The 17,316-nt window shown below is 39.3% G+C and overlaps 1 protein-coding gene across 3 annotated transcripts in view; it reads left to right on the plus strand.

Annotated features, from left to right (window-relative positions):
* Window positions 1-17,316, plus strand: part of LOC126857429 (homeobox protein araucan) — a 71,332-nt gene that overhangs the window by 15,959 nt on the left and 38,057 nt on the right. The window contains exon 1 of one of the 3 annotated variants that reach the window (XM_050606851.1): window positions 12,276-13,050. The exons of the other annotated variants lie outside the window; for them this stretch is intronic. Coding sequence (XP_050462808.1) covers window positions 13,003-13,050 — 48 coding nt within the window. The 5' untranslated portion in view covers window positions 12,276-13,002. Of the gene's footprint in view, window positions 1-12,275; window positions 13,051-17,316 lie in introns of those variants that run through there. 3 annotated transcript variants of the gene reach the window in all.

A 17,316-nucleotide genomic window follows, 5' to 3' on the forward strand; every position in this document is an offset into this window, starting at 1 on the left:
TAAAGAAACCGAAAAAAAGCCGGCTCTCTCTTTTCCACGATGATAGTTTAATATTAGTCCGGCGTACGGTAACATGTCAGTCAACCTTCCGACGTTTCATACGCCGTCGCCGCTTTTCAAGTTCCTCGCGTGTAAGACCGATATTCATGAAGTAACGACTCTCTCTCGCGAGAGAATAAATAAAATCGTTTAATTCTTCGTTCATGTACCGCTGAGAAATTTCGCACTCTTTTTATTCACGCATACTCTTTCGATAAAATCGGTGTATTATCACTAAAAAGAAGTGAAAATAGTCACTGATAGTCTCACAATCAATTACAAGTATCGGTTAGTGACCGTTAATGACCGTTTTAATCAATGATATCTTAAAATGTGTGTCTCACATATTGTAATATTATATATCAGATAAATTTATAATAGATTTTATTAAAGAAATATCTAAATTTTTTATCAAATCTTGATTATTTTTTGTGGATTCATCGCATCTTAAGAAAAGTATAATATGTGTATATAATTCTAAATTTTTGTAAACTAGTTACGTAGATTTCATTCCAGATATATGCGTGTAAGGACTTTTCTTCAAAAAATAGCAATAAATAAGAAAAGCTTTTAAATTATATATTGCAAACATATATATATATTATTAGGTACGTTCACCTGAAATGTGGACAGAGATCGTTGTTCCGTAAACTGATTTTTCAACGAAATCTTATTCGGACATAAAAGCAAAAAATTGTGAAATATTCACTTGGATGTTTGATGACAATCTTCTGTCATTGTTTTAATTAGATATTTTCACTGATACAATTTAAAAGATTATTCGAAAAAAACGTGATAAATGATATCATTGCAGCGGTGCGTTTGCACGAGACTGTTTTTGCGTCGAGCGGAGAAAGGAAGGCGCGTAATGTAAACTATAATTTAATAATTTAGCGAGATACATATATATATACACGGCAGATTGACAACGCGCTGCAAGAAGCGTACGAAGAAGAGGCGTCCGGAAGGACGCGGCGAATCGGGCCCTACGATCGGCGTGCACGGCTGACGTGACGTAATACCGTAGGCCCGGCGGTTTACTCTAAAACATCGGTCCCACTCGGTCAGTCGCATATTAATATACCTGAGACCCGAGTATAGCCAGAAGCGGGCAGCTGCCGGCTCGTTTGCAGCACGCGATACTCGCGCTCTCACCTGTAACGTATATCTCAACCCCTCTTTCTCATTCCTTACCCACCCGTTCTCTCTCGCTCCATCTTTCCTCGGTTCGTCGCCTCTGTCTTCGTCCAGGCCCCCGTACGTTCTCTTCGTGTCCGTATCTATCTCTCCGCGCGAGGAGCACTCGAAATTATTATTCCCGGCTCTCGAGCCGGTTAAAGGCCTCCTTCGTATACATCGGCCGGTTAATGTGCGTACAGGGTGTCCCCCGATATTCGAATACAACACAGGCTGGTCACCGATCTCTCACACATCGGGGAGATGTATGTATATATATATATAATACACATACTGTCACACTCGACGTAGGCACACGCTCTTCTCGATGCCTACTCATGAAAAATGAACGACCGTTAATGACATGCACTTACGGCTGTTACGTCGCGCATTAATCAGGCCCGTATCAGGACCGTATCGTTTCCACGAGCACGTATTCTTAGAAATCGTCGAGTATTTGGCATCGAGGCACGCGAACGATCTCAATCGAGGCGTTACAAATGGCGATAGAATTGAAGAATTAAGTTCATAGGCTTTTGAGAGATCAATTTTAAGTCAGAACAAGCGAATAAATACAATCGATTACAAACGAATTCTATAAATATCAGTAAAAAATGTATAATCTAATAATAATGGATAATTATTTTTTTTTATTAATTTTTTTATCAATACAATTTGCTTTAAATCAAATTCCTTCAAAATTTTCACGGCTTTTTTTCTTTTCTCGAAAGATTGCATTTTTAGAGATGCATAATTATTCCCTTCCAGTATTGTCGCGATGCATGATGGCGATTCTTTGTGCTCACACGTATATATGTATAGGAATCGTCGTGATTTCGATCACGCGCGAGGCGTGTCTGTCGGTGACGGATGATCATTGCACGCATTGTATTCTCTGAGAACTACTTGAGAATATCTCATTGACAAACAATATTCGCGCGCATTGCGAAATCGTGAATGCCGGTCCGTGTTCGTCGGCAATCGAGGCACGATCGCGCTTAAACGGCTGATAAAAGCGTCCGTGGCGATCCATCATGCCGCGCTTCTCGTCGTCGACCGGAACGGCCAGAGGCCTATTTAGACGATTTCCAACCATTATCCTGCAAGAACCGATCGCCGCCTAATGCAGTCTCAATTTTATAATTTGATAGGGAATGCTTGCGGCATTGTAGTTAGATATTTTATACTTGACAGTCTGCGATTTCAGTTTGATGTTAATGTGGCCGTCTACCTTTCCAGAAGAATTAATACGCAATTTTCATTTCTTGTAATTATATGTAAGAGATGACTATGCATCACTTGGTCGTGTTTAACATCGCGATAATAAATAAAAGATAATAAAATAATTGATAAGCGTTATTTTAGATCCTTAGAGCAAATTTATCTTTATGCTAACGTTAAATATTAAGAAAATTCTCAAATGTAACAACTATTTTTATAGGAAATTTTCTTTTTTTTTCGATCGTTCGCGGTGACCCGGTACACGCGTGTATCCGAAGCGAGCCGCTTTGGCACGATAAATGATCGTAAACGCATGTTAACCGCCCGCCTTGGATATTTGTTAACAAGTTAGAGTAGGCGGCCTTATACTTGTTGTTCCCCGCGTTACACATACGGTTTATAACGCGCATAAAGCTGCGAGACTCCGGCGGCTTTTCTCGTGCAACGCTCTCGTGTTCGCGCGAGTCTGTTATTATTTATACGATCCGCGATCACTGCGCCGCGATAAATTGTTATGTTTCCTTTATCGGATTCGTTAGGTAAATTTCTCTCTCTTTCTCTCTTTGTCGCCGACCGGTCATTGCCGGCATGTGCAACGACAGCCGGAGTTAGTTAGTCTTTAGGAGCTCGCATATAATTGAATCTTGATATAAGTTACACAGAGAATAACGAAAAGATAATAGCTTAAGAAGTGTCGAGAAAATTCAATTTTTACTACATATTTCGATAAGCGATATGTGTGTTCGGGTAAACAATACGTGTTCTCTTTACTTTCTTTTCACTCTGTTTTAATTTGTATCGTGTCATATTTCTACTCTTTTGAATTAAATTAGCGAAAATGTCATTAATCAAAGTATCAAAACTCAAGATTTCACTGAATGATAATTAGTGAGTATTTCACTGATCTTTGGTAAAAACATTTATTTCTTCGTCTTACATTCCACTGATTATTCTTAACAATAAGATTAAAAAATTAATATATATATATAAAATCAGTAGTACTCTATTATATTTGAAAGATGAAGCTTTTAAAGCTTTTCCAATTTATTTTTGATTATGGCTCTTTTTGAGAGTATCTATACATATCTAAAATGAAACACACGTAACGTATATTCAAATTTAGAAATTATGTGCATATTGCACTTTTTTATTTTTAAGCTGTGATAAGTCCATAAACAGTGAACAAGTCTTTTGGTAAAAAATTCAGATATTTCTGTAATAAAATATAAATTTATCTCATATATGTATATTATTATAATTTCAATGATAATACAGTGATTTCAAAGAAAATTCTATATAGATTCTATATCAAATTTAATTTGCTTGGAATTTCAAAATTTCTTGAACTACCTACATCGTCTTATCAATAAATATTGTATCTGATTGCAATATTAAAAGTTATTTTATGAGTTGAAAATAAATTTGTATAGTATCGGAAAAAAAAGAATATTTCTAATCGATGGCGAATCCATAACGGATTTCTAACTTCCTTCACGAACCTCTTCTGACTGAGAACAATCGTTGTTGGAGCCAGTTGGGAAATCGTCACGATGCTTGTTAAGCAATTGTCGGTTTTACCGTTGACATTGCGATTTCCTCTTGCTCTCACTGGTCATTTTAACGCATTCTGAGGTAATGGTCGTTTCTTGTAAAGAAGTTAATTGGTTCCTGTAACAAGCTACTATGCATACGTAAGACGCTGGCGACGTTCCTGCTCGAACGTTTCTACCGTTCGAATTAACGTTTCTTATCGCACTGGCTAGAATATAATGAGGCTGTCTTTAATTATATCGATTGCACTAATTTTCTTCTAATTTACGTAATATATAAATGAAGTTTTTTATAACTCTTGTTACTCTGTCGCGGATTTGCCACCAAAAGAGATATAATTATTTATTCGAAACTGAGAAAAATTCAAAGCGCGAGAAACAATGTATGAAGAGCACGATTTCTCACGCACGGATCTTACGGACGGATTTACGCCATAGGGCCACTTCCTTCGTTCGCGCCGCGCCTATCCTCGGGAATGAACGAAGGCACCTCGGTATAGTAATCACCATCACCATCACCATCGCCTACGCTCGAGCGGGCGTGCTGAGCCGAACCGAGTCGAGCACACGATGCACACCACTAGTCTCGCCTCCTTCGGCTCTAGGTGGTATATTTCTCCGGTAATTTTAGCCGGATCTGCATATTTTAGCACGAACACTTCCGTCGATCATTATCCTCGTTCGCCGCCGCTCGGCCCGCGCGACTTTGTTGCATACAAATACTCGCGGGACGGCGGAATCGCGCGCACGCGAGGCTACCGGAGTCCGTGCAATCCGCTTTATGGAAAATCGTTGCACCCTGACCTGCACTCCTCCCGCGAGGAAGGTGACCGGAGGCGGGATTGCCTCGAGAATGTATTTTGCGCCAAAATGATTGTAACGAGATGTCTTTCCTCGCGATTTTCTTCACAATGTCGATTTCAGATTTTGTTGATTTATATATATATTCCTTTTTTGTATTTAATATTTCAGCACAACGCTGTATACAATCTTTATTGTAATTTTTAATGATAAAAAAAGAAAATGAGAATGCAAATGAAAAAAATTCTAAAAATGCTTATCTTAATTTTGAAACTTAAGTGCCCTTCAGTTTTCCTTCTTGATCGTATAAGTAGAAAACATTAATTTTATCTGATATTTTGAGGAAAATTAAAATGAGAAATTTCTCAAGAAATTTTTTCCAAGATTTGAGTAGACATCCTAAATGTATATTATCCGGAGCATAAAGGAATCCAACTTCGTCGTTCGCGATTCCGTGATGCTACTTTTATGCTCTCCTTTGCAATATCCGCTACACATACGCTCTTTGAAAATTATTACCTTTCGAATCAATTACCGCGCCATGCATGCATGGCGTAATTTTTCCGGCGCAATAACACCGAGAGATATATCGTTATGATTACTGTTTTTTCCATAAGAAAATTCTAATCGCTTTTTAATATTAATCGGCGCAACGCACAATAAAGCGTGCAATTACAGGATTACAGAAGGCGCGTGTAGATGCGACCGGATTCTTCTTGTGTGTACAGATTAACGATCGTGCCTCGAATACGTTGTATGTCGATGAACGCGAAGTACATAAAGGAGCGAGGCTAGAGGGAAGGAACAAAGAAAAAAAACTCAGAAAAAAGTCTCAAATGAATTTCAATGGACGCGGTATGATTTGAGTCTTCTTTTTTTTTATCTCTCTCTCTCTGTCTGTCTGTCTCTCTTTGGATAGAAATTGCTAGAAACTCTCGTCGAGCTTTCTCTCTCTCTCTCTCTCTCTCTTCTCAGAAGAACACAATTGTGCACCATACAAAGTAGACGGCGGCCTTGTTTTTCTGCATTATGGATGCATTATAATTATCTATTCATTTTCCATGGTCACGTAACATCGCAAACGAGCTGTTCATGCGATCCTCGTATGGTTTGCTTTTCATTGCAAACGAGAAAAAGCGTAGCTTGCAACAAGTTTGCATTGGGGAGGAAGCGGAAGAGAGGGAAATAGAGAAAAATAAGAGGAAAACGTGCAAGATACGCGATGAGGGTGACTATTATGTGTTGTTGAAACTGTAAATACGTATATCACGTTACTTGAGAAATGTGTGTCCTTTTATATCCCTAAGTATAACCTTCCTTGCCAACTGCCAACTCATGCAATGTTCGTAAAAATGAAGGTATTAACCTTGGGCGTAACTTTTTGATGCAATTGTTAAAAGTGCAGATTATGGTGGAGAGATTCCGGAGTGTCTCCTGTTACTTTGAGTTTTCCTTATCTTATTTTTCTCTTTACGAAGACGGTAAGAATCCAGGAAGCAAAGTCTCAACACCATATTCCAGAACAAAGGATGATCAAATATTAAAGGAAAATTTTCGCGTGTCGCATCCTTCGGTTGAACAGTTTTGTTGTCGTATTACTCGCGACTGTTCTGTCGCGGCTGTTCGCGTATCGCGAAATCTGTCGTGCCGCCGGCAAACACTCCGGAAAATATGCATCGCGATGCTTATCGCCGACGCGACGTGATACGTTTCCGTTCCTCATAAACAATGGATAATAGTCGTATAATGGCATCGCAATTGCGACATCGCGATAGCGTCTAATATACGTGCTTTGTCAGTATTTTTGTGCAATATCGCCAGCTGCCTCTTTTCCCGGATAGCTTTTCCCCTCTTTTTCCTCTTTCCGCTCACGCTCTTTCTATAATCGCGCTGCTATTGAGCCGCTTTCCGCGACGACTATTCGACGTATCGAACGGCGTGCAGCGTTTTGCAGCGTTCGAAAATGTACAGTCGAGAGACAATAAACAGCGACCGGGTTGCGCGCGAGGGGAAAGAAGGGGACGCGAAAGAACGGTGAGTGATGTACGCGCGCCTGCCGAGAGGAACCGTATTTTTAACGAAAACCGCTCGACAATTAGAGTCGACGAAGTCTGACAGTGTCTCCACGGTATTCCGCATCCAATCGAATTCGGACGATCACTTTTGTGGCAATTATTCGTTCGCATCCTTTGTCGTATCGCGCGCGCTTTTTCCGACCTCTTTTCTCAATAATGGAATATATAAATTTATATTTCATTACTATACATAGCGCGAAATTTTCACTTGAAATATTATTCATTAATTACATCAGCAATTTTATTTCCACATTTAAAGTAATTATACTCTTTTGCTAAAATGATTACATTGTTAAAACATTTTTGGGGAAAATTGCTCAGCGTACATAGTTAATCTAGTATTCGTCGCGAGAGTCTGCGCGTCGATGATCTTTTGTGAAAAATAAAATCGCGACTCTGTGGCTTAGGTGTTCCCGCGTATGAGGGGCTGGACTACGCGTCCCTCTTTCATGCGCGGGGATAAAATGGAAATGCCTGGCAGCGGGCGGTATAGGGGAAACCCCGTGGATTCGACTGTTTCGAGGCGAGAGTGCGAGAGAACGAAAGCGTACAAGGGAGTCATCCGGATTTGCCCCTTCATACCACCACCCGCACTGAAAGCAATGTTTCCTACTCTTATGCCAAAAAAAAAAGCTCCCCGATTTATTTCTCCGGGCGATCGCACATCGAAACGATATATATATGGGCGCCGATAAAATCCGGCGGTGACTGATCAAAATCTTTCCTTTTTTTTCGGCTACACGATGTTTCCATCGGTTCGAACGATTCAAACTTGCACGAGAGATGCAATCCATCAATATTATTCCGTCACCCGCGGAAGGAAAAAAAAAAGCAAGACCGTCAGAAATGAGATACATCTCATTTTTTATATACGTTCAAATGTAGAAATAATTATGTACTTGTATGTAGCGTAATAAGTTTCTCTCTCCAAAATCTAAAGTTTTTCGTCTGATTTTCCGCGGAGATTGTAATCTTTTAGAATGATTTGGACAATTCGAAGTTTTAAAATTGCTCCGAGATTTTTCTCCAGACTCCACCGAGGAGACCGTAGAATCTGTCCGCGTGAACGAAGAAAGAAGAGGGTCGGCGAGCGAGCGAGCGAGCGAGAGGAGCGCGCAGTTTATTTCGGTCGGGTTAATTAGTGTTGCCTCGCGAGGTTTACGGTTGACATTTCGTTGGTCGTTCGTTCGTCGTTCTACGGAGGTAGGGGCGATGAGGGGAGAACGGGGAGAAGGACAGACAAGGGGACTGGGAGGGGGGACCGGCTTTTTTACGGCAACACACTGTGGTCGGCCATGCCGAAGAGGAAGACGAAGTCGGCGCAGAAGTGTAGAGGAGGAAAACGGACGAGTTACAAGAACGTTCCGACCAATAAAACTGCAGTGCTCCTCGAAGGTACCCCGAAGGCGCCAGGGCAGTCTGGATCTCCCCTTATTAGCCTCTCCACTTCAGCGTGTTCGCCTCAGAGACTCGCGTAACAATCTTTTGTCTTATTCCGCGGTGTGAATCGCGCCATTCGAATTAGACCCGCTTTTATGATTCTACCGTGATAGATTGCTTTTGGAAAGAGCGATAGAAAATCTCGTAAAACAGTCATAAAAGCTAGCCGAGGTATTACAATAGTATATTAAAAGATGAATAGATTCAGAGAGACGTCCGCATTAAAGAAGAAAGTTCTAACAAAAAGATTTTAGTTTCTCTCTTAAACAGTCTTGCGTAATTCATTCTTTAAATTATTTCGAAGAAGTGAAAAATTTGAAAAAAAAAAAAAATATGAAACTTGTGTGGGTTGATGGCAGGAATATAAAGGGAGGAAGTAGGAAGAAAGGTGGACAGTTTGGTGCCTTATTAAGCATCCTTATCGCCGAAGAAAGACAGCTCGAGCGCGACACGGTCGTTTAACTTTTACTCGACCCGCGGACAAGTAATGAACACACACTGACCGGCGAGATAGGATCCGACAGTCCCTTCTTCTGCTAGAAATCTTGGCTTTATCACACTCGAAAAACTTGACGGCTGTAAACAGCAAACGACCCGGCGTAGCTTGGGCGCGGATATTCCAGTCGAGATTTATAACAGCACTGTCCAGTTAGGGGGGCGTGTAGGCATAGAAATCGGATATTTTTTTTTAAATTTTTACGGATCTCAATGTCAAATACACGAAGGCCTTCTTTCCATTATGTTAAATAAACGGTTGGTCCAGAAGAATCGAAAATTGCGTGGCGAAACAAAAATCCGGCTGCGATTCGTAAAATAATTACGCGCTATAAAATGTTGCTATAATTGGAAGATGGCCTTCTGTTCCCGCGATGATATCATTCCTTTTATCTATGTGAATCATATGTGATAATATAACAGGGTAACGATAAAAACTGACGAACCGCGAGCGCCCTGTGCGTTTTGTTTTCCCGTAATCATAAATGTTACGTCCAACAATGAAACAAATGGACGTTCAACATCCGAGTGATATTTTCACATTGCGTACCAGCTGCCGCCACATTTCATTTTGTCATCTCCGCATCCGTCGCGTCATTCTTCTCGTTTAATTATTCGACGTTCGTCACGAATAGTATTGTTGCGTATTGCACAGTCCGAGCGGGAAATATCTTTTCGCTGTTAAAATATTTTTTATTCACAAAAATATATCTGTGTTACAAGCTAAAGTAAAGTTTCTATCGGCTATAAACTCGTGTGAAATGTGTTCTATTCTAAATTTTCAACTTCAACATAATTTTTTTCTATTTTGATTAATGCGAATCACATTTTTTACACATCTGACATTAATAAGATTTTATTACACTGCTTTTATGTACCTATCTGGTACTATTCTATTTACCTTTTTCAGGAAAGTTTTCGACTTTATAACAAAAAAAGAAGCCGATTTCTCTTTTATCTATTATATTTTTTTTTTTAAGTGATTTAGAAAGTTCTCTTTTTTTTTCTTCATGTATCAATAATATCGTAGATGAATATATGTACATGATAATAGATGCAAAACTTGAAATTATATTATAAAATGTCTTAAAAACAAATAAATCAATCGAGCTGAAATTTTACATGAAATACGTTTTATTCTTTTATTGTTGACGAACTACGAGCAAGAGATCAATAAATTTCATTTTTTTTTGTTAATTATTGAAAAATATGCAAAAATGTGAAAAATTAATTCTTTAAGGTATTGCCATATTTTGTTTCCATGCAATATTTTCTGTTCTTGTTTTAAAACAGTCATATTTATAAGTTAAAAATTCATTTGACTTTTTTGTTTCAAATGAACAAAATTTTAAATATTATGCTGTGTTCAATATTATGCTTTCAATATTATACTGTGAAGAAAATTTCTTTTAGATTTCTTGCCTGCGTTCTTTCTATTTAAAAAAGTTTCAATATTTTTGTACAAAAAAAAAAAAATTAATATTTCGGGAAATTCGAAATCGAAATTTTGCTTCTATTTTCAATCTGAATTATTTAAGATGAGAGAAAAAATTCAACTCGGGATAGGTTAAAGTCATAAGTGTAATATAATTTTTTTTTAATCCTAATAATTGTACCTTATAAAATATATTTCGAAAAATTTATATTATAAACATATTTTGAAAAATAAGAAACTTTCGAAAAGTCGAGAATTCTTGAATTTTGTACATGTGGTGTGAATATAATGTTTTGTGTGATTTTTCTATTTAGCGATGATTTTCCGGAGAGGATTAAAAGCAGATTATGTATGTTCGGATGTTGCGCGTGACTCTTTAGAAAGAGTCGTGGCAGGAGTTGAGCCTTTCTAGTGTAACAAAAACCTGCGGTTTTGGAACAAGTTTTACAAAAACGTTTGTATTATTGCTCCGATTATGTTCGTTCACGGACACGATCAGCAGGTCACCAGGTTTACGCAGAACAATAAATCATCGGGTAGGGTTCGTTTCCTCGAGGTACCCCAAGGTGCAGGTACACGATCCTCTGAGGGATGTTTATCTCGTCTTGAGCACCTCGTCAACCTGTCAGTTAATCTTATTAGCAGCGGCGGAATCTATTGCATTGCAACTAGTATCCTTCTCGTTGTCTCCTGACAACCCGCCTATCATTTTTCCGATTTTGTTCTTGTTCACCAAATATTCTTATCTTGAAGGAAATGGATCTTAGATCCGTTTCCTTCGTTATAAGCGAGCTCGTTCGAAACTTGTCAATCATAGATTAGATATTTCTCTTCTCGATTTTTAAATCAATAATATTACTTAATATGTATAATTTAATGATTTGATAAATTATATTTGATTCTTATCGTAGAATGAAAGGTAATCGCTTATCGAATCACGTTCTTGGACGATGAAAATTCTTGCGTACGAGCGAACACAGCAATCTCTTACGCTAATTTAGCGGATAAGTATTTCATGCGCGTTTAATGGTTTCAGCCCATTGGTACGATCTAATAACCCGTGAAATTATTCAAGCACGGTACGGGGTAAATCCCCCGGGCTAATCTTCTCGTCCATCGCTCGTGAAATTTTCAATGGGAGAACAATAGGCCAACAAATGGCAGAACAAATGTTTGGCTTATACACTTGCTCCAGAAATGTACGATACTATACAGAGTGACTATGCTATTGTTTATTGATATCCTCTTATGGTAAACTTTTTTCCGAGAGCGCGATATATGATGAAAATTTTAATTAATAATTTTTTCGCTTTAATATGTGTATATATATATATATATATATATATATATATATATATATATATATATATTGAAGATATATTATTTATAATATAAAATTCCCCGCCAGAAATTTTAAAAAATACATTAGAAATTATGTATTACAGTAATGTATTTTCTTCCAAACTCACGAAAATTTATTTTTCTTAAAATATGATACAACTCGCTAAGGTTTGAAGGGAGACTTTGTAGCGTTGACATTTGACAATCGCGCTGTATTTTACGATCTCGTGAGCCTGGACGCGATATATCGGCCGGAAGAAGTCCACTCCTCCTCGCGCGCGAGCGGTGGTGAGAGGAAGGGGGATAGAGATGGAGAAACGCGGATTTATTCAAGTCCCTCGCCGTCGAGTTGACAAGAGTAGAGCCGCGTAAACATACTCGTTTCTCCTTGTTCAGCCGCGATCGTGCAGCATCCCGCGTCGAGACAGGGTGTCGCGACGCCGATCGTTCCATCCTTGGCGAGTGGTGGGGCGGGAGGGGATGAAAGGCGTCGCGACGTCGATGGATACGTTCAAAAAATAACTTTCACGACCAATCCTGGACGTTCGGGCGGCCCATGGATCCCGCCCTTGGACCAGCGAACGATCCCGCGATTGCTCCGTTCCATCCCAGTCGCCACCCATGATTCTTGGTGGGGATACCCGATACTTTCGGTTTTCCTCGCCAGAGGGGGAGCCACGACAGAGAGAGCGCGGAGCCGGAGGAGCTCGATGAAGTGGTGTGAGTGTTGCCGAGTCAGTCGCAGACTGGAGTGCCCTGTGAGAGCAGGGGACGGACCGAACGAACGAACGAGGACTTGTACTCTTCTATATATCCCTTAGCGCGCTCGCGAACTCTTCGCTCACGCGAAACGAATGTCCGTCTATCCGAATGTCCGTCCCGCTTCTCTCCCAGTGTCGTCGTCGTCCCGATTTCGCGTCCCGGTGTCACGTCCCGTGCCAGCTGTTTTCATGACGCGCCGCTTCGTCAGGAATCGCGAGCCGCAACGTGTTATCGTGACGAGAAGAAGCTCGATCGCGCGTCACCGCTGATCTCGCGCCACATTTCGCAGACGTCAAGCAGGAACTCGGAATTGAAGTGCGCGATGACGTCTCATTGATAAATCGTGTGATTGCTGGAAGAAAACGTGCATCATGAGGTCGGTCACGGCCGACCAGGACTTTGGCGCAGCCTGATGCCAGATCTTCGATGCCGTTTTTCCGTTTAACGACATTGTCGCGCGATATATAGAGACACAGTGAAGAAGAGAGAGAGAGAGAGAGAGAGAGAGAGAGAGAGAGAGAGAAGGAAAGCGATAGAGGGCGAAAGAGAGAGAGAGAGAGAGAGAGAGAGTGTAGTGCGTGCAGGTGCGAGATTGTGCTCCATTCCGCGTATATTCGGGGAGAGAAAAGGAAAGAGAGCTACACATCGACGCGCATAAATTCCAGACATGTCAGCATACGCGCAATTCGGATACTCGTATCCGTCGGCGTCTCAGGTAAGTCACTGAAGAAATTATTACAAATCGTCTGTAATTATTACTTAAATTATTACAAATCGATGTAATTGACGTGAATTGAAATTCACCGTTTTTCGATGCATCAAATAATTTGGCGAACAAAAAGAGACAGAGAAATTGATTTTGTATTTACTCAAAACGTACACAAATTTATCGTAATATAGATATGTTTTGTAAACATATCCAGATACAAAAAGATGTGTTTGTATTTTCCATTTATCGTCGCGTAATCGTGCCTTTATATAAGCAACTCGTTTCGCAAAGAGAGACGAGAGCTCCGTCTCTCTTGGAACGAGAAACGATCGCCGGGTTCTTCGAAGCGGAATTCCACGCGACCGGTCGTTGCCAATAATAGCGCACAATTAACATTCGCGCGAGTTCGTCCGAAGAAAGCGAGATCGCCTTAGAGCAGACGCTCACCTGCCTTCCTCGATAGACAGGCTAGAGAGAGGCTGTACCGAGCGAGGCGCGGAAACTCAGCGACGGCCGTCGCTCGAACGCGTGACGCGACGATGGAAAAGGGCTCCGCATTCTAATGCTGTCACATGGCGTTAAACGCGATCGTCGAATTCTGATCTCTCTAATATAAGAATCAACGTCGATACGAAAACTAACGTCAGTTTTATTTGAAACGATATCCAGACGTTGACATATTTATCGTTAAATATGTTTCGATCAAAAATTGACGGATTAAAATCCTCTTCCCCCTCCCTCTCTCATATACATGACGGCCTTTAATTTATTAGCTCTCTGCAGCGAATTGTGCATAAAAGGTACATATATAAATAATCGCGGGAAACGTGAATAGAAAGAATTTTGAATAGAAACGCAACATTACTTCATTGCATTCTTTTGAAAAAGATAGGAGATGAATTAATTAATTACTCGCGTATCGATCTAATTATATCAAAAGCTTTACGATAAAAATGAGAACTTTGCAATCGATTATTTATGATCGATAGGTCTTTTTCTCATCGACATCGATATTTTTGACTTAATGAAATTATGACATTCGAACTATTTTTATGGCGATGATCGACACACGCGCGTCCACGGATTTTCCGAACGTAATTAAGAATCTTCGCGATGCGCTTTTACGCGTAGGAAATTATTAGAAGTAAAATAAATAAGCACATAAATAGATGTCTCTTTCAAGGCAGTAATCTCAGACAGATTGATATATATAAATCGATACACACACACACGAACACACACACACACATATATATGTATATCGGATAAATGCTCTTCAACTATTTACATTTCCATTGGATTACATGCATTTTGTCGACTGCGAATAAATAGAATAACAAAAAAAATGTTTGCTAATTAGAAATAAAAAGATATTTGAAATAGAAATACTTGTTTGTTCGAACGTTGACTGAAAACAAGTTCTCGGCCGGTTTTCAGCTTCAATAATTTCAACTATATCAACGTTATCTCGTTAATCGAATTTATTCCGTACTTCGCATGTAAAAACAGATAATCAATATAATTTTAATACATGTACTATGTTTATGTAAAGAACTGTACCGTTGAAATTATAAATATGTTTTACTATCTTATTCATAAGCATTTTCCTACGAAATAATATCCAATTTAAAAAAGCCTCCACAATATTTATAGCCTTTTATGTATTCGTCGTAATATTCGAGTGTGGTTAATGCTACATACAAAAAGATTGAAATCAACTTTCAACTAAATATCGTTTAAAAATAGATCGAGAAAACGATATACAAACATTTACAAAATTTACACGAAAAAATATGACGATATACTGCGGTATCTTAGCGCTCGCATAAATTCATGTTTGTAGCAATCGCACAGTAAATACAATATTAAAATACACTTGAATATGGGGGATAACATTAATGTTAGCAAAACGTTGGACGATACGGCATTATAAAGATATATTATGTGTCGGTTGTCGAGTTAAATTAGATAGACAGTAATTAAGATTCTAGTCCGCCCGCGATGAATATTCAGCCGCGCTTTTCCTTTGAGTTTTTCCTCCGCTTGATCCTGTGCGTCGGAATTCGCTAGTGAATTTATCGGAAATTGTTTGAACGATTCTATTAATGATATCGTTTATTAGAATTTAGGATATGAAGAAAAACATATATAATTCCAGTTGCGTGTAAAACAAATCGCGGAATATATCACACAAACAGATTGATAAAGAAAAAGGAAAATCTGACTCGACAGTTTTGTTTATTTTTTTATGTCAAAACTTCCAAAAATAGCCTTTTCGCAATAAGATCAATTCTGTAAAGCTTATCGCGATACTTGAAGTACGCGACATTTCTCGGACATCCCGTACGGATATTACAATTTTGTTCTTCGTAAATGGAATCCCCGAATCGATATTCTCATATTTATTTTCAATTTCTCATCTCAATTTTCTGATCAAAGATTTACTTTGATACTTTAAGCAGTCAGATCATTCTCTTTGGAAACTATTTAATTTATAGCTTGGTCGAAAGCTTCTCCAAGTGAGAAACTGTTCGTTTACTGTCTATTTAAAATTCAAAGTAGGAGTTCAAATAAATTAGGATTCCTATTGAAATCCTCGAGAATTCATAGAGATGAAAAAGTTGACATTAAAATTAGAGCAAAACTTGGACACGAGATGATACATGCGCGACGGCGCCACGCATCGCGCACTTTTTCTCCAAAAAGAGGAAGATGGAAATAAATAATGCTCGATAAAAACGGCAAGCACGTAAAGTGCACCGAGGGTCGCGCAGGTGCAGCAATAATACGGGTAGGTCTGCCCGCATCGACCGCCGCAGCCGCGTGGAGGATCCGAGTGAATGCCGTAAATTGCATTATTATTTTCCGCAACGTCAAAGTCGAAGCCTCTATATATTCTGGGCACGGAGGCGCAGCTTCGCTGATTCCCGGGGGACAGAAAATAAAAAATAAAAATATTGTACCGAGATTTCTCTCTCTCTCTCTCTCTCTCTTTCTCTCCAACGAATCAAGAATCTGCATAAATCGTGCTGATAAGTAACGCAGTGCCTTCACTTTATAAATATCGCGTTCTTGATTGATTCATTGGGACGTGAAGTAATTTGAGGAGAAACTTTGCGCCGTGCTATTTCGATATAATCCGTATCCATCGTTGCAACACAACTGCCGGGATCCAATAAGATTATCCAAGTCTTATGAATTCGTTAGAATACGAGTATTGAGCGGTGAAACTTAAGCAACGCTTCGATTACTCAAGATACCTCGTTCATATTTAACTCGTTAATATGTTGTAATATATTTGCAACAAAGTATCCTCCAGTATTCACACTTCATTGGAATGCACATAGGGGAAAGAATGTCTTCTCTCTCACATTCAATATATGAGATTAAATGTAGGTAAGAACGCGTTGACGATGAGTCGTTCAATTATTCGCAATCTATATACATACGTATATCGCGTAAATGGAGTAGGAGATCCGGTTATACCGTTGCAAACGAATGATTAACATGTACATAAGCATAGTAATTATGTATAATTATCTAAATGGCGTTACGAAATTTGTCATGGTTTACGAACAAGTGCGCGTCCATGCCGTAAGATAATGACTACCTTGTACCGATGATTTCTAAGCATATACGATAATTGATGTTTATACTCTGTTTATAACGTGACGCGCCATAAATGGAATAGGACGAATCGTAAAATGTACATTTTAATTGTGGGTTAATTATATCCCGATAGCTCTTTGATTACTTAATATTTGCCAGTGATCTCTCTCTTGTTGCCTTGAAATATCGTTGGTGCTGATAAGGAACAGTAATAACATACACTCTGTAGAATAAATCGTAAAGGATCTACATCGCAGCATCGTTCAAAAAGCATTTAAACGTTTACAGAAATTATCATAATTGCAGGAAATATATAAAAATAAAGTAGAGCTTGAGAAAAAAATAACGATCGTGGTTTTTCTCCGGATTATTAGACTTCGAAGAGGGAGACCAAGTGCTTTTTTCAATGCATTATGGAGTGTATGTGTGTGTGATCGCGCGCATACTAAAATGGTTAAACTGGTCGCGATCGTTCCGTCATTCAGCGGCGTCGCTCTATCTACGCTCGAGCATCGTGTGCTCTGTTCGCTAACAATAAGTTACACTACCGTGATGGCAATAATGGGAATCGTGCAACGCGATATATCGTGCACCGCGGCATATAATTACGACCGTCGACACGGAAGCGCCTCGGCATCCGCGATATCGATTTTCAGGATCGTG

Source organism: Cataglyphis hispanica, chromosome 21 (genome assembly GCF_021464435.1).
Source record: "Cataglyphis hispanica isolate Lineage 1 chromosome 21, ULB_Chis1_1.0, whole genome shotgun sequence".
Classification (NCBI taxonomy): domain Eukaryota; kingdom Metazoa; phylum Arthropoda; class Insecta; order Hymenoptera; family Formicidae; genus Cataglyphis; species Cataglyphis hispanica.